The 24,518-nt window shown below is 44.3% G+C and overlaps 1 protein-coding gene across 1 annotated transcript in view; it reads right to left on the bottom strand.

Annotated features, from left to right (window-relative positions):
* B3GLCT (beta 3-glucosyltransferase) overlaps positions 1–24,518 on the bottom strand; it is a 119,831-nt gene that overhangs the window by 88,461 nt on the left and 6,852 nt on the right. The window contains exons 2-4 of the mRNA XM_045797008.2: positions 16,478–16,527; positions 8,038–8,077; positions 1,998–2,107 (exon numbers count right to left, since the gene is read on the bottom strand). Of these exons, the coding sequence (XP_045652964.1) occupies positions 1,998–2,107; positions 8,038–8,077; positions 16,478–16,527 (200 nt within the window). The remainder of the gene's footprint in view (positions 1–1,997; positions 2,108–8,037; positions 8,078–16,477; positions 16,528–24,518) is intronic.

Below are 24,518 nucleotides of genomic sequence, written 5' to 3' on the forward strand. Positions count from 1 at the left end.
CCATGCTGATGAGGACAAGACACTTCAGCCGATGGCAAAGTAACAAAACATAGAATCCAGGAGCAGAGCTGCCAACTCCCGGCCCACCCAATATTTGTGAGGGGAAGTAAATCTCCACCTTCCTTAAGTCATTGCTATGTTGTCTGTGCTGAAGTAGTCAAGCGAACTTTCTTCTTTTCCGTATTGTCTCTCAAAGATCCACTTACTCAAGAGATCATATTTTCCTAGCAACAACTCATACTCAGTTTTTTACTCTTTTCTCTACATTCTGTTGTTTCACGGGAAGAAGTAAAATAGCTATTCTAGTTAATAGGAGAGGCGTTCACCATTATCAATTTAAGAATTAACAAAAAATTTTTAAATAGAGAAAATAATTTACTTAAATTTTCATTTTAATATTTGTTCAGTTTCCTTTGGATTCCATTCCACTGCCATAGGTTGAATACCCATTATGTTTAAGATGCTGTGGAGGAAGAAAAAGCAGAACCACCTGGATTAAATGGGGAAGATACATAATCTAAAACACATGACTCTGCTTCGGCAGGACGGAAGGTATCTCGGAGAGCAAGGACACATATGGGTGCATAAGGATACACATGCTCTTAATTCATATGAGTAAGTGATACAGAAGTCCGTCCTGGTGTCATCACTGATTACACAATTTGGGGTAATTGCCAAGGCCCAGTGGAGCTAAATTCCATTAATGCCTACCTGGACCCAACAGAGAGATTATTCAGTTTATGGATTCCCCATCCTCCCTGCCTCGACCTTCATCTGACCGCTCCACTAGTCTCTTTACCAGAGCAAATGGAAGGAGGCCATTCAATCAAGGTTGCTGCGTGTCTGCCTCTCCGATAAATCAGACAAGGTTTAATAGAAGGAAATCTCCAAAGTCGGTTTCCAAACAAAGAAGTATTTTAATAAACTCATCACCTGCTCCTATCTCCAATTACCAAAAAACAATCTGTTTCTAGCATGCCAGTCTTTCCTTTCCCTTGAGAAGGTATGATCTTCCAAGGAGGGGAGGCAAGGACCTGTCCTTGTAAGGATGCTGGGAGGTTGTATGAATTTTATAGGTAAAGCATTTAAAGGCTAAGCACAACTAAACCTTATGCTCAGCAGTGTCTCAGCCTTGAATACCATTAAGGCTGCTAATTTGTCCATTGATAGTTCCAATCCTTTATTTCCCAGCACCCACCAACAGAAAGAAAGCAATCCGTCAGAGACACACATCTCCTGTCAAAGAGTTCTTGCCGACAGAGCTGAGGGACGGCATTCATCTATAGACAAGCACGTCTGTCTTGAAGGCCATAGCAATGCAGTGTAGCGAGTGGGCTTGGGGGAATTTCTTTTGCTCGGCTAAAGAAAGCCCCTCTATGGCAAGACAAGAAGGTAAATCTTCCTTTACTCAAACCTCCAGCATTATTCACAGCAGCTTTAGATTCAGTTCATGCCTATTTTAAACATTATTAAAATATGTACCTGCAGGTGTCGATCTTTCCATAATCCACCTTGGATATTACATTAGAAATCAACCCAAAAGTTCAATTAATGATATCCAATTAAAAAACAGATTAAGAGACTCATAGAGGAAACACCACACTAAGGTTAATGAAAATGTTATTTCAACATGAAAATTGCCTTAGAACCTGGGACTAAAATTTTGAATATTAATTATCTCTGCTATTTTAAGCCCTGCTTTTAAAATGTTATTCCTTCCACTTCTTTTTATCATATTTTGTGACAAAACCACAATAGTCCTACACAATTATGCAAGTCTCTTAAATTTAGAAAAATTAGAAGAATTTAGAAGATGATGCTTTGAGCATCAGGAATTAACAAGAGCATTTTAAACAAGTCAATATTAAATAAGGAAAACAAGTCAGAAGAGTTATTCTTATTTAAATAAAACGATTCTCTACAGACGGAGTACTTTGGAAAACATGAAAGTAATAACAAATAAATAACTAGCAAGCATCCCAGCCATCACTACATACCTGTGTAAGATTTGCCGCTTGCTTTAAGATGCTTTTTTGTAACTGTTCTGCTCTCTTTGCATGAAAAGAATTACTTTGACTCTGGATGACAAATACAATTCCTTTTAAATCTAGAACAAAAAAAAAAAATGTTTTCAGGTATTTATTTTTCAACAACTGAAATAAACTTAAAAACAAGTTAAAAAAAAAAAAGCTGCAAGGCAAGCCTTCTGGCCATAATCTTTTAGGGAAAAAAATTAAATGTAATCATAGTGACAAAAATCTCTTTAAACAGATCTCTGAAACATCCTTCCTAGAAGTTAGCAAGTAAATAAGCTCACTGTACTAGATCAAGTCTGTGGTAACAAACTGTGAATCTGCTCCCGCTTCTGTCGAAAGAATGACTGGAAACGTGAGAAAGTACAAAAATGTCTACAACACTAGCCTCCCCAGTGGCTGAAAATCTTGTTTGCCACTAGCCTTCTAACAAGTCACACGTAACCCTACATTGCACTGTTACCTGTTATAGGTTGACGGGTATCCCCCAAACATCAGGCATTCAAGTCTTAACCCCCAGGAACTCCGAGTGTGGCCTTATTTGCAACTGGGTCTTTACAGAGAGGCACTCAAGTTAAAGTGAGGTTGTTGGCGGGGGCCCGAATCCAGTATATTTGATGTCCTTACACAAAGAGGAAATCTGGACACGGGTACACAGAGGGAAGATGATGTGAAGCCACCAGGAGAAAACAGCCACCTACAAGTCACAGAGAAAGGCCTCAGAAGAAACCAACCCTGCCCACACCTCGAGCTCAGACCTCTACCCTTCAGAACTGTGAGACACGTTTCCGCTGTTTAAGCCACACCATCTGTGGTACTTCATTTCAGCAGCCCTACCAAACTAATAACACTACCTCAAGAATGTTCCGGATGGCTCTTTAAGGTGACACTCAACAGTGACTGCTTCTGTCCCATCAGTTCACAAGGGCTTGCAAATAAATAACTCCATAATCTCTACTCTACTTCACAGGGCACCCAGCCAGAATTAAGTGTTATCTCCAGGAAAACAGCCCCAATGCCACAGGAGCAGGGCTTCAGCAAGAAGTACTGCATAGAAGCCCATACACAACCATACTCGCAGTATTTGCCAGCCCCTTAGAGACTCACCTCGGGGTGGCCAGCTTTCTTGCAATGACGAGCAGAGAGTAAACCCCCGAATGTTAGGCCCACATGACCAGGGAAGACTACTGGAGGTCTTGCCAGCAAAGATAGTTGCTCAGTCCCCACAATGGAGAAGCACGTTAGGTTCTGAGTTTGCAATAAAGCAACAGACAGAAACAGCCATTGGGTCAGCACCCTGCCCCCAGACAGGGGCACTGGCAGAAGGGAGACTTCACATAAACTATAGCCTCCTGCCCAGCTTACAGCAATGAATGTGGCGACCTACCCCCCACCATGTGCCTTTCCTTTTAACACCTCGACTCAGAGACATCATCTGGTTTTAATTTTATCCCATATATTTTATTGTTCTTATGTTCAGTTCTATGGTTCCATTCATTTATTCAATCACTCAAATATTCATACAACAGTGAGCCATCTAGATTCTAAAAATAATCCAAAATGCTCTTTGGTTAAAACTCAATAAAAAATTTAAAAGGAAATGTTCGACAACCTACTGAATATGACCTAATTCTTTTCCTATAGGAGTTTATATAAATATGAACATTCCACCTACCTACCTCTATTTCAAATCAACTTCTCGGCTCTATAAATAGGACACACAGGTAAGACTTAAACGAGTATCTTATATTTCAACTGAAATGTAATATTTGATCTACTATATCTGAAACATTAAACAAGTGACATATCAAAAGAGGAGTTATAAAGACTTACTTCTGTTAAAAATGAAATAAACTTCAGAGAATAATTTTTGCAAAATTTAATAAAGCTGAAGATGCACATTCCCAATGACCCTGAAACTCCACTCCTATTAATCATCCTTGAGAAACTTGCATATGTATAAACGAGGCTATATAACAAGAATGCTCACAACAGGATTGTATGAAAGGAAAATAAATTTGAAGCAATTCAAAGACCCACTAATAAGATATATAAACTGGAAAACTAAGCAGCAATGAAAATTAACTAGCACTTGATGCATCAATCCAGGTGGATATTGTAGATGAACCCTACAGACTGAAAAACAAAAGCAAGCTACAAAGGTATAACCATATAAATCGATGGTTTGTGAAAAGACAAGCACAAATATATATAAGATGGATTTTTACTATATATATATATATATATATATATATATATATATGTATGTATGTATATATCATACATGATCAGAAAATATAAAAGATTATATGAGAGTGATATAAACACCAAATCAAGATCATGGTTAAAAGGCTCCCACTGTGTTAGGAATGTTTTATTTCTTAAACTAGGTGGTAGATACATGGACGGTCATTATACTACTCTTTGCAGCTTCTGATATGTTCAACATAATTCCTAATAGAGTTTTTAAAAGAGCAGATCCATCTGTCAAAAGGTTAATCCTGCAGTAATCAACTCCTGCCTTTTTTTCTACCAGATCAGCAAAATTCCCAGTGTTCCCACAAAGACAACAGTTCTTCCACACAGGGAAGAGGTTTTGCAGGAAGAAAAAAAGTGAATTCTTCTCCTTTGCTTGTACCTGAGTCATGTGCTATGGGGTGTATTTGTTTTTTCTGCTCCTAAGAAATCATCACCTTCCTTCTTCTCCTGCCTTGATCACACGTGCTACATGCACTTGCCCAGCAAGCGTCTCTACGTCTGTGCTGAGTGCAAGGGTCTGGCATACTGACAGAAGCAAGCACAGTCCCAGCAAGCACGAGCCTGAGCCGGGGTCAGAAGGCAGTCATCACAATGCAGAGCCAAGCAGGGAACCACGGGAGCACAGAGGAGGGAGAGCAAGTGTGAGCAGAGCTTCTGGAAAGGGGCATTTCCTGCATGTCCTTTAAAACGCAGCAACTTTCTGCAGACTTGGGCACAGAGGGTGGCAGGTCAGGGGCAGAGAAGGAAGAGGGGTTATCCCAGAGTGCACAGCCTGCCTTCTCTCTGCGGCATCAGGAGTCGATGACTGGGGAGTCTGTCAGGCATTGCCCAGAAAAAGACGAAGGGACCAGTCAGTGGTAATGTTAGAGGGGGAGGCTGGCTCAGCCAGATCAGATCATGAAGGATTTACGTGCACAGTAACGGGGTGGATCTATAGATGAATAGCTTTCAAACTGGGGAAGAGCCACAGAGCCATCCAGGACCCCCGAGAGTAGGGCCTTCCCAGAAGAAGCGATGAGGACCCTGTGTCCTGGGGCTGCCCACAGAAGAGGTGGGAGGAGCTTCCCAACAGAGGGAACAGTGATGCTCTGGGAGAGCTAGTGGAATTAGGGCCCTGAAAACAGGAACAGTGAGGTACGGCTGAGAAATAGGCTGCATATGGGGCAGTTACTGGGGATGAGGGAAAGGAGGAAGGGTGCACCCAACCCAGTTCCTAAAACCCTGTTAATAATCAATGACAGAATACCATTTACAAGCCATTCAGCCCCACCTCCACTCCAGAAAAAAAGAAAGAAAAACAAAAAAACAGGTTAGCACAGTTAGGTGCTGAGCGCTGCTTATATACTTGAATTACTGGTGTTTCTTATATCAGCTCCAAGAAATATTTTTCTGACAGACATCCTAAGCCCTCCCTCACTAGATCACATTCTGGCTGAGTCTAGACCCCAGGGCTAGTGGTGGTCTTCTCTGCCTACGCTGTCCCACCCTCTGACTCTTAAGCTCCTGCTGCCCAGTCAGTGGAGCTAAATAAGACGATCACCCTATTTCCTCATCGCTTCCGTCACACTCCTCTGAACCCACCGCCATTTGCCAACGGCAAACACTGTCACAACTCAAGACAGATGGTCGTTGTTTCTCCTCCAGGAATGTGCAATAAATGGGTCGTACACTGAGTGCCTGACGACAATGAGGGGCGTGATGAGCCGGAAGAGGAAGATAAAGAAATCAGTCAAGACTAGGAAAGAACCCGTGTGGGTCTGAGGCCAAGGGTAAGCTGCAGAGAATTAAGGAAAGGTGATGGAAACAAGAAGGTCGTTAGAAAAGATCCCTGAAGGAGAAGTAATTCTTTGAAGGAAAAAGAAATCAAAGGTTCTCTATTTCTCAGTTGCTGAGCACCTATCGTGTGCCAAACGCTCTACTAATTTCTAATCCTTCCGGGTCCGAGGTAATCTAGAAACACGGATTCCATCCTGCTGCTGTCTCTCTGATGAGGAATCAGTGCGGGGTTCTTCTGAGAAAAGCCGAATAGCAAGCGGCCTTAGGACTAAAGGCTGAGGAGTACATATGCACGCACAGCACATGCATGAAGAGCCACTCCAATCGTGTTCTCCTTGGCGAGAATAACTGCCACCCATGAATCTACTGATGAGACAGTGAGCCGAAACAGAGAGAAGGCTATCCAGCCCGGAGTGTGGTAAGACTCTGACTCCTCTGGGAGGCTTGCTTTTATAGCCCGCCCCCAGCCCCCACAAGGTCTGCAAACCCAGGTTAACACTGTGGCAGATAAGGCCCCTGGGTCTTTTCTGGATATGCTGATACCAAATCACATATCACTAGCTTTGCCATTTGTAATTCCAAGAAAGTCGATTTACTTATCCAGGTAACTTCCCCTTGGTACTTTCAAGCCCATGTCCCAGACTAGCGACATTAGTTCATTTAATAACCGTTTTCGGATTTTCAGGGCACCTGGGTGGCTCAGTTGGTTAAGTGTCCGACTCTTGATTTTGGCTCAGGTCATGATCTCAGGGTCGTGAGACTGAGCACCACGTCAGGCACTGTGCTGGACGTGGAGCCTGCTTAAGATTCTCTCTCTCCCATCCCCTCTGCCCCCTAGTCTAAAAATTAAAATTAAAAATAATCATTTTCTATAAGAAGCTCCAGGAGCCCCAACAAATCTCATAAAATAAACACACAAACAAATGCCCAAACCCACAAGTGCTGGCAGCAGAGAGAACATCTCCACATGGGGAGGAGTGGCTGAGCCATCCAGGGTGTCGTAGTATAAAGAAGAAAAACCAATGAACCAACATGGCTCCTTCAATACGCCAGTCTCAGAGCTGAAGGCATGCATGTCCAGGGACCCAGCACAGGCCATCCTCCCCCTACCACCCAGGAGCCCTCTCCTGTCTTCTAGACTCCACAGAACTTAGACCTGTGAAAGGAAGGCCTAGAAAGGAAAGTGTGCCCTTTCTTTCCTGTCCAGGGCCCACCTTTCAGGTTCCCACAGCCTACTCTCGAACCACCGACATCGACAAAGTTCACACCCTTTGGGAAGAAACCCAACACACAGATGTCAGCCTTATCCTTTTGTCAACACACTGGGGCATATTTCTCACAATACCAGAAAACAAAAACAACAATTGTGACTTCATGGTCACATTTTTGAAGATACTTACAATATAGCGAAAGGGAGGACAAATAAGGGTGCACAGGGGCCATGATGCAGGTATGGGGCGTCTACAATGAACCAAGTAGCTGCTTCTGCACCAAGGTTCTCGGGATGGTTTGACAGATGTGGTTTAAGCTGACCCGTAGGGAAAGCAGTGTCTGCAAGTCAACAAGTGGGGAATCTGGCCCCAGGTAGAGGTTAGTCCTTTTCTCCCACTAAGTGTGGGCCTAGAATGACAGAGACTGTGTCTTATTCGTCCCCATCGCCCCCACAGTGGCCACCTGGCCCAGTCCTCCACCCTTATTGGAAACTCAGTAAATGAGGGTCAAGGGAATTCAAACTAACATATTGGCTATTTTTTCCAATACAAATCACACGCCACTACGTCGATCTGAAAAGTGTTCTCCCCGGGTCTTCCTGAGGGTAGATGCAAGGCCAGGCCCAAGACAGAACATTTGCACAGCAATACTGACCTTCTAAATAAAATCAGAAAGAGAATTCATTTCACTGAAATATAATTTACATGAAATACACCTGGGTACATACGCATAAGTTAAAAAAAAAATCATTACTTACCTATGTCACTTTTCCTTGAGACACCACTTTTCTCCAAATTCTGTATTTTGGACAAAAGAGAAAAAGATAAATCTCACATAACAAATCTAGCAAAACACCAAATAAATATGCATGGTACACAGTAACATTTGGGGGAAGACACAGAAGAGGAGAGCTTGGCAATAAGACGGTGGTGGGGGTGGGGGAGGCAGCAACAATGAGCCTCTGCGTCATGACAGGAGCCTCCTACGACGCCTTTTCTTACTTCTGACGTGCTCCTGGGCAAGTCACGTAATTGAACTGAGCCTCTTTCCTCCCATGTAAAATGGAACTAAAGCTAAGGCTTAACTGGTTCACAGTGTTCTTGGGAGAGTTCATTTAAAAATCCTGTGAACTCAAAAGCATGGCAAACAAAACAGAGACCGTATCAATGCCGGCAGTGTGTGGGCCATGAAGACGAGCCCTGCTAATGACGGTATTTACCATCTTGTGGGCTCAGACATACTGGCATCCAGAACATCGCCACGATATTCTCTTCCACCTGCGGAGCAGCACCGGGGGCCTCAACGGGGCCCGAGGAGGCAGTCAGCCTGCGGTTCATGAGCTCCAGAGCTCTGGACACAGAAATCCGGACGTGGGCACAGAAACACCTGACCCTGATCCTGGGTCGATCAGGGGAGGGGCTTGTAAAAGATTTCTCTGACAAAGTGCAAAGTGCCAGCAGCTAAATCTGCTGTTTTCATGGTCTTCTCCAGCAGACAAGGAAGGAATTTTCTCTCTAATTGCCCTTTTCTGCTTTCAACTGCCATTCACTATAATTATAACAATTGGACAGTGGCAAATATCCTTCAATTTTCTTCACAGACTGCAACAAGAAATGCACTTGTGAGCCTTTACGAACAAAACTGGGAACAGCTAAAAGCCAAGATGCAGCCACACAGAGATGTATCCTCTCAGAATGCCAAAGGGACCATGACAATAGACAGGGAGCGGAGACGGGGAAACACGGGACAGTGTCTACCTTTGGCAGCATTTCCTGCAATTATCTTGTCTCAGCAAAAGAAATACCACTGTGTGGAGGAGAACCCCATAGTTGTGTACTGATTTGTTATGCCTCGGGATCAAGTGACACTTTACTTAATCCTGATAAAACACGGATTTTTTGGAAAAGCCCACTAAAAAATACTGGAACGCTCGAGCTGGTTTTCTAACTGTGCTGAACCAAAACCGGGTTATCATTGTTAAGTCACCATGTATGGACTTACTGCATCTTCCATGCTCTAAACACCACCAGCAGCCAGGAGCACAGCCCCCCTCTCCCCCCAGAGAAGCAGCCCCGGCCTCAGAACCAGAAATACCACTCTGCGTTCACCATTAACCTGCTGCCCACCCCTTGGCCAAGCTGCCCGCTCCTTTCAAGGCCACGGCCTTGGCGGGTAGGTTAGGATCATGGAAAATTTGCAAGTTTAGATTTAAAAATAGCGGTGGAGTGGGTAAAGAAAATATGGTGTATATACAGAGTGGAATATTATTCAGCTTTAAAAAGGAAGGACATTCTGGCACATGCTACGCCCAGGTACCCTGAGGACATGATGCTGTGTGAAATAAGCCAGACGCAAAAAGACAAATACTGTACCATTCCACTGACAGCATCGTCTGATTCACAGAAACGGAAAGTAGAGGGGCGGTTGCCAGGGGCCAGGGGGAGAACAGAGAGCTGTTTAATAAGGACATTTTTAGTTTTGTGAGATGGAAAGAGTCCTGGAGATTGTCTGCAGGACGCTATGAATATCCTTAGTACTGCTGAACTGTACACTTAGAAATGGTTAAGATGGTAAATTTTACGTGTATTTTATGATTTTTAAAAAGAGAGATGATCCAACCCAACACTGCCCTTTACAAATGAGAAAATGGAGGTTCAGAACAGGTGAAGGATTTGCCGAAAGCCCAACAGTCTTTCTAGCCACAGACCCAGGATTAAAACCCAAGTCTTCTGAGTTCTTCCCAATGTTCCTATTATCCACCCACAGGATAATGCATGCCCTGTCTTCCTCCAGAGCTATTCTTCAGAAAATGGGCACCAGAAGAACCACTTGGGAGTGAGCTCCAAGTGACACCCACAACAAAAGTCACCTTTAGCAACAAGCTGAAAGAGAGAAAAAACAACAACAACACTGAACTCAGTGTTTCCCAACTGAGTAACTTAAGCGGGAAACCAACTGGACTTCCTACCACATCTCTTTATGAAACCAAAGAAAATCAACCAAAATTACACATCTTTCCATTTGTTATCAAGCCCTGCGGCTCCAAATGGCTGAAAACAACAGCTCGGAAATGATTAACCATTTCGAATGGCTCGATTTGTAAACTGTAAAAATAAAACATCCAAGAACGCTTGCATTAAGTGAACTGAATAGAACCAAAGTGGTCTTGAGCAATTTCCCCTTTGAGAAAGAAAATTAGACTCAATGAACGAACTGACAGGACATTTAAAATTCTGTCTCCAGCTTTCCTCGTGAAAAGGCTTAGCTCTTCCTAAGCAGAAACACGTGGTTTGTTTTATTATCTCTGCTGCCGCATGTTTCTTACACTGACTATCAATATCAGTCAAAAGGTGCTGTCCAAGTTTTGTAAGTCAACTGAATTGCTCCGCAGATAGGAAAGAGATTTCTTACTAATGTATCTACCCCACAGACAGCTCCTCCCCTAGCTGGAAAGACACATCCAAGTCACCCTTTGGTACGGGTTTTATCTGTGAAGGCACGATAGGTGTGAACATCTGCCATCCACATACACACTGACTCATTTACAAAACCTTCACGAAAAGAAGGTAAAACATCCTCCAAAGAATTCGATAGCAAATCTTTTAGGAAGAAAAGTAAAATGGCATCTTGTACCCAGTCGCAAACAAACTCCACCCGCGAGATGTTGAATAAAATGACTTGGTCAGGGTGTGCTCATCAGTGGACTCGGCTAAAAGCGGGTCCTGTGTTTAACTTCTGCCCCCACCACTTACTAGCTCAGGCCTCAGTGTCTCATCTGTAAACAGGAAGAATAATTACAAGACCTATGTCACAGGGTCACTGTGGGAATTTCGTTAGGTAATATAATGCTCAGCGTAGCGTCTGCCCAAAGAAAATGCTCGGTAGTTGTTAACTACTTGTCTTTTTTAATCATGAACATCATCCGCCTCATATGAAGTCAACTAACACCATAACAAAAATTTAACTGATAGAAGCAGTAAGGTCTATGGTTCCTCTTTTTTACTCTGATTTGTTTAAGGTTCCCCCTTGAAAGGCTATGTAAGGTATTTCTTGCTGTCACATCAGGTACACATTTCAAAAGAGTCTAGCACAGTTTAACTGGTGGACACACACACACAATCTTCAAGACAGCTTTCTGGTATAGGTTCTATTACCCCATCTCCTAGATGAGGAAGCTGAGGCAGAGAGGGTCAGTAAGTCCCACAGCATATCAGTGTTGGAAGAGGGGCGTGAACCACAGTGTCCAACTCTACTCCTACATCACACAGGACACAGTATCATAAACCACCTCAGGGTGTAAGTATGGGCAGACTACAGGTTGAAGCAGGTACGTATCCATGGCTGAGGGGGTGCCGCAGTTGAGGGGGCATCACGGCCTGGAGCATGAGCCTGGGTGGGCAGGCTCCCCTGAAAGCTGAGCTAGGTCAGAATCCGGGTCGGTGCCGGGGACCAGAAACCCAGAAAAGGAGCCTGGGCCCAGAAGTCAGGCCCCAGGAGGTAAGACAGGGCACTGGCAGCACCAGGAATTCGGATGTGAAGCCACCTGATGCCCTGATGTGCGGGGCGGGCCCCCAGCCCTGAGCAAGGCTGCCTGCATTCCAGAAAGAGCACTACCTGGGGCCCCGACTCCAGCAAGCAGTGAGGTGAGAGGGAGGGAAGACGGCTTCTTCTGAGCAGCCTGGCCGGGCAGGTTCTGATCCATTCTGCCGAGGGTGATCAACTAATGATAATCCCAAATTAACATGGTTGTTGTTAAGAGCCTTAACTCCTATCTCCAGTTTCATCTACAGACTTTGGGCGACCTTGGACAAAGGAATTCTTCTCTAGCTCCAGACTTGGGTATGGTCTACAGTGGACATTTTATCTCTGCCTCTCCTCAGGGAATTAACAGCTTTTCTGGTTCCGTGGCCTAAGCACAGATGGGGTTAATGACATTTTTCAAGGACTTTAATACCTTTGCTTGAAAAATTACACTAAGATATAAGACTTACCTTACTTCTATCTATATTTATATCTATATATATATTTAAGAACACAGATATATATATATTTCCCCATTTGAAAAGCTGAGTTAGAACCTATGCTTGAAAGTATAGACTAGAATTCTCAATCCATTACACAAAATTTTAGCTCCCTATTAATATCCCCTAGGTAACACTTTAAATTCACTACAAATGAGCTTTATTGTTGCCAAACACACATACACATTATAATGCACACAGCTATATAATATAAAATTACAGTGTGAAAAATTCAAGGATGCAGGAAATTGAGATTCTGACTTTACTTTTTATTTTCTTTTCAAGATTTTATTTATTTATTTGAGCGAGAGCAGAACAAGAGAGAGCACACGAACAGGGGGGAAGGGCAGAGGGAGAGGGAGAAACAGATTACTCTCCAAGCAGGGAGCTGCCCCCTCCCCCACATGCCGAGCTCCATCTCAGGACCCTGGCATCATGACCTGAGCCCAAGGCAGACGCTTAACTGACTGAGCCACCCAGGTGCCTTTTAAATGCCATGTGAACTCAGTCAAATCACGTAACTCCTCTGAGGCTAAGTTTTTCTGCTATGCAGGCATGCCTCGGTGTTTCATTGTGCTTTGCTTTATCATGCTTTTCAGATACTGTGTTTTTTATAAATCGAAGGTCTGTGACAACCCCGCATCCAGCAAGTCTATCAGTGCCATTTTTTTCCAACAGCATTTGCTCACTTTGTGTCTCTGTGTCACATTTTGGTGATTGTCACAATATTTCAAATGTTTTCACTATGATTACATTTGTTATGATGATCTGTGATCATTGATCTTTGATGTCACTATTGTAATTGTTCTGGGGTGTCATGAGCTGCACCTATATAAGATGGTAAACTTCAGTGACAAATGTTGTGTGTGTTCTGACTGTTCCACTAACTGGCTGTTCCCCCATCTCTCTCCCTCTTCTCTGGGCTCCCTATTCCGAGACACAACAATACTGAAATTAGGCCAATCAGTAACCCTACAGTGGCCTCTAAGTGCTCAAGTAAAAGGGAGAGTTGCACATCTTTCACTTTAAATCAAAAATTGAAAATGGTTAAGCTTAGTGAGGAAGGCACATTGAGAGCTGAGATAGGCTGAAAGCTAGACCGCTTGCAGCAAACATTAGCCAAGTTGGGAATGTGAAAGACAAGTTCTTGGAGGAAATTAAAAGCACTGCTCCGGTGAACACATGAATGGTAAGAAAGAGAAACAGCCTTACTGCTGATATGGAGAAATTCCAAACAGTCTGGAGAGGAGTTCAAACCAGCCCCAACATTCCCTTAAGCCGAAGCCTAACCCAGAGCAAGGCCCTAACTCTGTCATTCTGTGAGGGCTGCGAGAGGTGAGGAAGTGGCAGAAGGAGAGTCTGAGGCTGGCAGAGGTCGGTCCATGAGGTGTAAGGAGAGAAGTCAGCTCCGTAACATGAGGTTCAGGGTGAAGCAGCAAGTGCTGGTGGAGAAGCAAGTTCCCCAGAAGGTCCAGCTACCATAGTAATGGCGCGGCTACACGCAACAACAGGTTTTCAGTGTAGACGAGACAGCCTTCTACTGGAAGATGCCACAGAGGACTTTCAGAGCTAGAGAGGAGAAGTCAGTGCCTGGCTTCAAAGCTTCAAAGGACAAGCTGACTCTCTTATTGGGGTTAAAGCAGCTGGTGACTGGAAGCTAATACCTATGCTCACTGACCGATCCAAAAACCCTAGGGCCCTTAAGAATTATGCTAAACTGAACACCTGGCTGGTTCCGTGAGTTAAGTATCTTCCTTCAGCTTAGGCTGTGATCCCAGGGTCCTGGGATCGAGTCCCACATCAGGCTCCCTGCTCAGTAGGGAGTCTGCTTTTCCCTCTACCCCTCCCCCGCCCCGCTCATGCTCCCTCTCTCTCACTCTCTCAAATAAACAAATAAAATCTTAAAAAAAAAATACACTGAGCACTGAATAATATATGGAATTGCTGAATTGCTACATTGTATACCCAAAAAATATAACACTGTAGATTAACTATACCGGAATTAAAATTCTTTAAAATTGAAGATAAATAAAAAGAAACACATTTCATGAGGCTAATATAATGATCTCATGGTGATTCTCTGATGGATCTGGGCAAAGAAAATTGAAAACCTTCTGGAAAGGATTCACCATTCTACATGCCATTAAGAACATTCATGACTCATGGGAAGAGATCAAAATATGGACGTTAACAGGAGTTTGAAGGAAGTTGATTCCAACCCTCGTGGATGACTCTGAGGAATTCAAGACTTCAGCAGAAGCAGTGACTAACTGCATTTGTGGTGGAAATAGCAAGAAGACTAGAATTAGAAGTGGAACTGGGGGGAGGGGGGTGGTGGTATGGGCAAAACGAATGAAGAAGAGAGAGAGGTACGGGCTTCCAAGTATGAAATGAATAAGGCACGGGGATGAAAGGCACAGAACAGGGAGTAGAGTCGATGATCTTGTAATAGTGTTGTATGGTGACAGATGAGAGCTACATTTGCGGGGAGCATAGCAGAATTACAGACTTGTCTAATCACAATGTTGTACACTTGACACTAATGTAACATCGTGTGTCAACTCTACTTCAATTTAAAAAAAAAAAAAAGAAAGAAATGGAGCCTGAAGATGGGTCCATCTCATGATCAAACTTGAATGGATAAGGAGTTGCTTCTCATGGATGAGCAAAGAGAGTGGTTTCTTGAGACGGAAACTACTCCTCGTGGAGATGCCGTGAAGACTGTTGAAATGACAACAAAGGATTTAGAATCTTACATCAACTTAGTAGGTAAAGCAACAGCAGGATTTGAGAGGACTGACTCCAGTTTTGAAAGAAGTTCTACTGTGGGTAAAATGCTATCAAACAGCATCACCCACTACAGAGAAATCATTCGTGAAAGGAAGTCAATCGATGGGGCAAACTTTATTGTTGTCTTCTTTTAAGAAATTGCCACAGCCACCCCAGCGTTCAGCAGCCATCGACAGTAAGGCAAGACCCTCCACCAGCAAAAAGATTACGACTCACTAAAAGCTCAGATGACGGTTACCATTTTTTTTTTTTGCAATAAATTACTTTTTAATTCAGGCATATGTTTTAAACAATGCTATTACACACTTAACAGACTACAGTATAGTGTAAACACAACTTTCATGATGCGCTGAAAACCAAAAAAGTCATCTGACTCGCTTTATTGCAGTATTCGCTTTCTTACGGTACTCGCTTTATTGCAGTGGTCTGGAACCAAGCCCACACATCCCTAAGGTACGCCTGTACATGGGAATATCTGTTTTGCTTAGCAGTAACAGGATCATTGAGAAGATCAAGTTAATGAAATGTCTGAAAATGTTTTATTAACCATAATGGATCTTACAACCAAAGGAAATCATTATTATTGTTCCTGTATAGGAAATCCACAGTACAGTTAGAACAGATAATACTCTGTTGACAAAAGAAACACCCTTTTAAAAAAATGTTTTTACACTAATTGTGGGATAAAAAATCAAGTCAACTGAGCCTTAACTAATATGATAAAGACAATTCATATTCTTAAAATACTGTTTCTCTTTTAAAAAAAAAAATACTGTTTCTCTTTCTCATTTGCTAAACTCCTCCAGGGCAAAGTCTAAATGGTAGACTTTAGGTGAAGTTCTTGAATGCAACCAATGATGAAAAAAGCAGCAGCTCTGAGATTTGGGTAAGTGGTGTCCTGTCTCCATGGGTCTCCCAGGTCTCAGTTCCTGGGTCTAACTGTGCAAGGAGCCTGGAAGTCACCTTTGGGGATTCTCACACAGTGCCACCTTCAGGGAAAGTGCCACCTTCAGGCTCTTGTGACCCCAGGGACATAGCAAAAGACTCCTTTCTCAGACTGGGAAAACGAAGCCCAAGTTTAGATGTGGTCAGACTAGAGAAAACTAGGGTCTCTAAGACTTCTAAAATGTCTAATTTCATTTCAAAATACTTCTTCTTAAAATGAAATTCGAAACCTACTTGGTCTGCTTTAACTATCACAGGACTGTTTGTAAAGCAAGCTTATCTGTAGGTTGCCATTAGGGATTAAAAATCTGTGTTGACCAACATTTCATTAATTCATAAAAAAAAAATCGGTAACTGTTGAAAGATGAAATCATCACAGCTCCCATTAAAGCAAATACAAATGACTCTTAGAAAGAATAGATTTGATCATGAGAATAGTACCTTAGATTGCTTGACCTCTTTCTTTATATCTTCAGAAACCAAAGCAAAAGCTGGAAAAAAGAAAACATTTTTCCATTAAAATTATCAATTAAGATTCATTCTCACATTCAACAGTTGTGCTTAAAATGAGGGGGAAAAAAAGGTACTTTAATAAGACATACTTTGCTCATTAAAAGCAGCTGCATTGCTACAAACCAGCACGGTGGGCCACCTTCATCTCCGGACCTGAAATTATTCATCGGCGGGAAGCCAACGTGCTTAAGCTACCAATCTAAAGAAATACTACATCAAAGAAATTAGACTCTGTATAACATTTGTGTCTACGGATATAAACTACAAAACAGATGCGTACAAAATACACCTTCTTAGCAACCTTCATTCTGGTGCCTTCTAAAGCGAAGGGGAATTCCTGAGAATCTAAAGGGAAGCGTACAAATTCCTACTCACACAGTCACTGCCAGAGCCCGGCAGGCGACGGAGCTAAATCTGGGGCAAGCTTTCAGTCTCGGGGCTGCCAGGGTAGAAGTGTGGTGCAGATAATGGTGCCGCACGCAGGGGAGGCTTAACAGAGCCCGCTCACGCAATGGGGCCGGAGAGTGAGGAGAATTAAAATCATTCCCTATTTAGAAGGATTTCATGTTTTGAGTTGGAGCCCATAAGCAAAGATATCCCTACAGACACACCTAGGCTCTACATTTAAAATCATCATCATAATACTAATAACAACATGACAGGAACACTTTGAAAATACAAAGCGAAATAATAAACCCAACAGTCAGGAAGGTTACACCAGACAAAAAAATAATAATATTATTTTCATTTGGTAGTGCATTTCTCCTGAGGAGCTAAGAGGAAAGCACCTCATAGAGTTTGCTTTCTCCAGTTAGCATCCCCAGGAGAAAATGGGCAATGGCATAGAGCAGTAATGTACAAAAAGTGCCGGACAGCCGATTCCACGAGGCGGTAATGTAGTACAAGGGGTTTCGGCGGTAAGTCTCCCGCGGTAACAGGAAGCAGCAGACGACCTCCTACATCCCGACCCCTCCGACCCCTCCCCCACCCTCACCCCCAGACATCCACTGCCTCAAATTCTCTCTCCGTTAACATAGGCTCAAAGGAAATAACCGAACACATTCACACAAAAATGCAAATGACTGACATCATTTAATCATTTCCATTTCCAGGATGACATTTCAAAAGGCAGGGGGAAATTGAAACATAAGCCAAATGTACCTCTGTGTGTGGGATCTGGATAACAGCAGATGCTACAGGAGGCCTGCCTGAGACCACCTCCTCTAAATAATAATCCCCAACTCCACCCCTCCTTACCTTCCTCACTCTTCCTTTTTCTCCAGAGCACTTACCACCATAATACATGTTTATATTTTTTTGTCTATTTCTTGTCTTACATATTAGTTTATTGTAAGCTCCATGAAGGCAGGAATGTGGTTTTATTGACTGCCTGCCTCATACCGAGAACACAGCCAGCACGCAGAGGAAGGTCAATAAATATTTATCAAATAAATGAATCGATCAGTGAATACAAGTCTTTACAACGGCACTGGGATCCCATCACTTACGGGCTATCTACTCCTTACACCAGGTAGCAACAACCAAGCAAACTGAAGGAATTTAGTGTATCCTCCCAACACCAATTTATTGTCAGTAGGATCTGATCGACTTTCTCACTTTACATACAAACATACACAGACACACACACATACACACACGAAGCCCAAATCATTCATTAAATTCTAAGAAGAAAGGAGAGATTTAACCCCAAATACCATTTTAAATTCTGCTCCCGGGTATTTAATTCTTTGGTTCTGTCATATTTGACTTACCTCTAAACTAGCATGCACACTTAAAACCCTCAAGAAGATATCAAAAATAGACTTATTAATGAATATCACACAGGGAAGTCACAACATGTTAATATCACTCAGCACCACAGAATTACAAGAAACAGAACATTCCAACAACTTGCAGGATATAACAACTGTGGTCAATCTAAGACACAACTCTGAGTCCAAAATCCGTCTCTGCCGACTCCATCAATTCTTAATCCCAAACACAGACAGTTAAAGCTCTCCGGGCTAGAATTCCCTCTTTTGTCAAGATAAAAAAAAAAAAAAAAAAAAAAACACCTTCTCAGTTTAACACATTCAGTGACTCATCATCTAATAACCAGGATTTAGTCTTTCCTCACTTCTTTTGCAGGCCAGATGGCTATGGAAAAAGAAGAGTATGTCAACATGAAAGCCCTTTAGAATGCAGACTCTATACTGAAGAAAACATGTCTTTATTTGGTATTGGTTCTGCAAGTTACTAACACATCACCTTTCATAAGTAAGCAGCTAATGTCATTTGTTAATGTTTCGCGTAGGAATCACACGGAGGGAAGACATTCCCAATAAATCAAGTGAATTCCACATATCTTCCTTGTCATAATCAAGACAACATACCTCTACTCAGGCAATGCTTAACTGAAGTGAGCGTAAACTAGATTTTAGTTTAGTTCCTTCCCAAACCACAAAGGCCTAGAGTTAAAATATCCTTTAAAACACACACACACACACACACACACACACACACACACACACAACTGTCATTTGTCCCTATCACACTCTGCTGTGAAATTAAGAACTCCTTTTTCCCCATGATAGAATAAAGTATACAATGTTTAAAGCAGTAATAAAGAGGTGTCTGGCTGGTTCAGTCAGTAGAGCATGGGACTCTTGATCTTGGGTCATGAGTTCAAGTCCCACGTTGGGCATAAAGCTTACTTAAAAAAATAAAGCACTAAGGTAAGAAATGCATCAGTTACTTTCAGGTACAAGAGCAAATCACATGGCAAGATAGTCCTCATTAAATGAATATTAAAAAAAACTAGTTGGTTTTATGTTTCCATAATCTAAATAAAACAAACCACCAAGGAACCAAACTCATTTTGAAGGCACAGAATATGCTATACCACTAATAAATCCAATCTTAAAATAATGAATCCTTTACAAAATTCCTACCCACAAAATCCCGGCTTTCACAGTTGGTGCAAATGAAGGAGAAATGGTAAAATTAGAGGAGAAAGTGAGAAAAATTAGCAAGCGAGGTAAGAAATTACCTGTCACACAGTGGGATTTTAACAGTGTGCCTGAGGGGTGGGGGGGGGAAGAACGAGGGAGGAAAGGATCCCCCAACTCTGCCAGAGGGAGTGGCCACCTGGGGCTGGATGTTTGCTGTTTGGCTTCATCCTAATTTCCAGATTCAGTGGGGAAAAAATATTCTTGAAAGCTTGGCCTTAATGTGCAGTTGGAGAACTGTTCCAAGGTAAATCATGCTCTTATATGCCAAACTGCTGTTTAAAAGTAATTTTCCCTTTTCTATTTTCAACATGAATTCTTGTGAATTGCTACAGGGAACTATATTTAAAGTGCAAATCAGGACGGGCAATAGAAATAAGACCTTTCCGAGATAACTTTAAATAATTCAAGCCAACTAATGTGTTAGCACACCTATTCTAAGAGATAAATCAAGATTTTACAACTAACCTGGGACTAAGATTTATAGGCCAGCCTAAGCCCTGGAGTGCCAGAAAACTGGAGAGGAATTAATTGCAACGCATTTAAGCAACACTAATCAACTATCTTTTCTTGTTCCTGGGAGGGAGCAAGGGACCCCAGGCCCACGCAGGAAGGACATGTGTACCTCCTAGCTCCTCACTCCGTTTTGTTCCTCTTTCCTGATTTGTCCTCCCAGACTCTCCCAGGAACATCTTTCATAGAAACCAGATTAAACACAAAAAAACAAAAACCACTGAGACATTAAATATCCCCCGTTCAGAGGGGAGGGGTGCTGCCAGGATTAAGTGAGGTAAGGGACACAGTGTTTAGCTCCGTCATTGTTGCCATAATGCCCCTGGTGGGGCAATGAGCGCTGTCTGGCCAGTGTCTAAGTGGTCGTGGGCCCTACCCTGGAGCCGGGAGGGAGGAAGGGAATGGAACTGCGTCCCTGGCTCTGCCATCTGGGACAAAGCCCCAGCACACACGCTGGAAGCTTGCAGCTGGGGCCCCTGCACGACTCAGGGTCTCGCACAGGCTCTGCCCCACTTTTTCTTCTGACACACTGTGGGAGAGAGCCTGTGGGGCTTCCCTTTCTTTCCTGTGACCTACTTACAACACGTTTCACCCAGCACAGCTCCTCCCGGAGTGGCTCCAGCTCCCTGGAGCTTTCCAGGTTGAATTCCAAGTTCTCCAAGAGGAGGCCTTAAGCTCCAGGATGTGCAGCCCACAGCTGATTGACTTAGTTGCAATTACCTGCTTTGGAGATAATCCATGCCAGCAGAGTGACCAGAAACAAATGCACCCCCACCCAGCGACAGGAGCCAGAGCCTGCCTTTCCTTCCTCCTCTTCAGACAAATCTCTCCCCTGGGGCTGTGCACACCCTGGGTAGCAGGTCCATCCACCCACCTTGAGGCACCACCACCCAAATTGAAGATGGGGGGCCCCTGGCACTCCACATGGGCCGAGGACAGAACCAGCCCAGGCATGTGGCCAGAGATCAAATGGTTTCGCCTGTGTTATGTTTCTAGCACAGGGCCTAGCACATGCTAAGTGCTTTGGGCCTTAGCAGTTACTGTCATTATTATTAGTTTATACTTTCATTTGTGCAACAGAAAATCAGAGAGTGGCTGGGTGCATCGTGCCACACGTTCTGCTAGGGGCTGGGGAAGATGTGTAAGCAGCTACCCAAGGAGCTGACATGAGGCACACGTCCCTCAGTCAACAGCCAAGTGCACAAGTGCCCACGCCACTGGCTGTCATTCTAATGGGAGTCCCTGAGAGAGCACCTGGGGTAGAGACAAAGGCCATCTCACCCAAGGCAGGGCAGCAGAGGGAAGGGGAGTCTTCTGGAGAGGAAAGCACTGCTTGGACCAAGCTCAACACAGCACTTGAGCAAGTAAATTCCAGGCAGCGGAGACTTCAAGTTGCGAGGGCAAGGAGGCCTGGAAACAGGCTTCTGCAGGGAAGCATGGTGAATAGTCCAGTGTGCCCAGAGCATGGACACCTGAGGGGAGGGACTACGGCATGCACACCTGAGGTCAGGGGAGAGACTGGGGCATGGACACCTGCAGGGGAGGGGAAAGACTGGGGCATAGACCCTGGAGGGGAAGGAGTGACTGGGGCACAGACACTGGAAGGGAGGGAGTGACTGGGGCATGGACACCTGCAGGGGAGGGGAGAGACTGAGGCTAGAGATGAGATTGGAGTCAGCAGGGGCCATATCATGAAAGGGGTCAGTGTTAGGGAGTCTGCTTTGATTGTAAGGGCCATGAAAAGCTTCTAAGAAAGCGAGTGCCATGTTGAAATGTGTGCCTTAGACGGGTTTCTAGAGTAGTGTTGGGTGGGGCTGTGGGGGGACAGAACAAAAGGCACAAACATGCCTGCTAGGAAGCTAATGCAGCCAGGTAATGAGAGAGAAGGGACAGAATTCAGATGAGGCAATCCTGGGGAGGTAGGCAAGTGAGCAAAAGCAGGTGTTGGGGATATTAAAGCAGCAGAATGCACAGGCTAGAAGTCAGATGCTACCAGTAGATGGTGCAGGAAGGGAGAGTCCAGAGGGGTTGGTGAATGAGAAAGGAGTGTAGGTGAGTCCAGGTTTCAGAGGGAGCTGCTGGGCACACTGCGGTGCCCATTCACAAGCCAGAGAATAAAGCTTGGGGGGGGGGGGGCGGGGGGAGATGTGTGGAAAAACTCCGTTTGGTTCCCAACATCCTGAGATGCTGAGGCTATTCACAGGGACACATCCAGCAGCAGGTGTACCCAGCACCTGTACCCAGGTGTGGAAATGGGCACAGGGTCAAGAGGAGAGGCACCGACGGTGGCCCCACAGTCCAATGGAACCAAAGCCACAAGACTGGATGGGAAGACAGGTGCAAGGCAACTCCCACATTTCAGGGACAAAGCTATAAAGATGACCAAAAGGAATGGCCAGGCAGAGAGGAGAAGCTAGAGAGAAGGCAGTAGTTTAAGGAGTTTTTAAGGTGTTCTTTCAAGGCGTTTTCTTCTTAAAGCTTCAAAGTGCGATGGAAAGAGGCTGCAGCACGGAAGACCTGGCCTCCAGGCCCTGCTCCACTAGGAGGCCTCGCAGCACGCTGGGCGGACGCACAGAATCCAGACTCCCACCTCGTGGCATCAAATCCAGGCTCTGCCACTTAGTAGCTAAGCAACATCGGGCCATTGACTTGGCCTCTCAGAGCCTCTGCCTCTATCCCCGTACAAGGGGGGAACCTTAACAAGAATGAGCTAAGTTGGTGCATGTACAGGTTCCAGCCGGTAACGGACCTCCAGGAAGAGCTAGGGAGCCTTTTGCTCGGGTGGCAAAGAGCAGAGTCAGGAAGACAGATGCCGCACCGGGCAGGAAGCCGGCACAATTCCTCAAGTAGACAGCTGCACAACATTGAGGGTCAGGGAACTACTGTGCCCCATTCCGTGGGTTCTGCACCACTTACAAGGTGATCAGCTGGTTGAGAGAAAGGTTGGAGGTTGCGGGGGGCCTCCCCTCAAGTGTGGCAGTGAGCACACCAACATGACAGGCCTCTTTTGAGCCACTCACTACCCACCCCTGTTTGATTTTACTCCATCTGAAGCACCTCTTCCATTTTATCAAAGAAGGCAATGGGAAAATGGAGTTGGAAAACGAATTTTTCTTCCCTTGGGAACAAAGCCGGCCAGGACCAATACAGTGTCTGTGCCAGAGGGCGAGCGTACTTATAGAAAGGGCAGTAAATAGAAAGAAAATAGGAAGAAATAGGAAATAACTGTTATTTTAGAAAGACAAAGATCATTTGCTTCTTTGATTCCTATCTCATTTAAACAAATAATATGAAAGCCCACATGCCAACTGAAACAGAGTTTCGGGGGAGAGATTCAGAACACCACCCTCATGAGGATGTTTCATAGGCTGTGTCATAGGTAAGGGGCAGAAGAAACCCTGGTCACACAACCCACTCCCAAACAAACTCAACCTCAACAAAATCAGCCCTTCGTATAATCCCTTCGCATTGCAAGAGTAGTGCTGAACACCTAACTGTCAAGCTAACTTAGACAAACTCTGCTTAAATTTGGGGTACTTATTTCTGCAATACAAAAAGTGGTTTTAGAAGCCCTCCCTGTCAGCACCACTGAATCCACGGTAGCCACAGGCCGAGACGTTCTAACTCTGTTAGGAACTTGTCAACTGTCCAAACACCTTTGCTCTAACAACCCACTCTCTAGTTTCTGAGACTCACGCTCCTTCCCCTACAAGCCCCTCCAGTAGCAGGGGACACATCCAGCAGCAGGTGTACCCAGCACCTGTACCCAGGTGTGGAACTGGGCACAGGGGTCAAAAGGAGAGGCACTGATGGTGGCCCCACAGTCCAATGGAACCAAAGCCACAAGACTGGATGGGAAGACAGGTGCCTGTTCTCAAAGGATGCTGGAACCAGAGAAAGACTGCTTCCTTTGAATCCTGGGGTTCCTGGTTCCTTTCCCAAGGAGAGGAAATATCTGAGCAGGACGTATCAGCCCTCAAGTTCATACTCTGCTGTCTCCGAAACAGCTCCTTATTTCATTTTATTTCTATTTATTTATTTTTTAAAGATTTATTTATTTATTTATTTGACAGAGACAGCCAGCGAGAGAGGGAACACAGGCAGGGGGAGTGGGAGAGGAAGAAGCAGGCTCCCAGCGGAAAAGCCTGATGTGGGGCTCTATCCCAGAAGGCCGGGATCACGCCCTGAGCCAGCCGGAAGGCAGAGGTTTAAGGACTGCGCCACCCAGGCGCCCCACCTTATTTCATTTTAAAGACAAAGCAACCAGCAAGCATCTTTACATTCTACAGATATGCAAGAAAATCATCTGGCAAGAGTCCCAGATGATTTCTACCTGGGCCTAGGCAGGGCTCCTGTGCCTGCCAGCAAAGACAATGCACCTGGGGCCTCGTAAAAATGCAAATCCATAGGCTTCATCTCAGATCTTCTGAGTCAGAAAAATCTGGAGC

This window comes from Ursus americanus, chromosome 10, assembly GCF_024610735.1.
Source record: "Ursus americanus isolate L20-20 chromosome 10, mUrsAme1.1.p, whole genome shotgun sequence".
NCBI lineage: Eukaryota > Metazoa > Chordata > Mammalia > Carnivora > Ursidae > Ursus > Ursus americanus.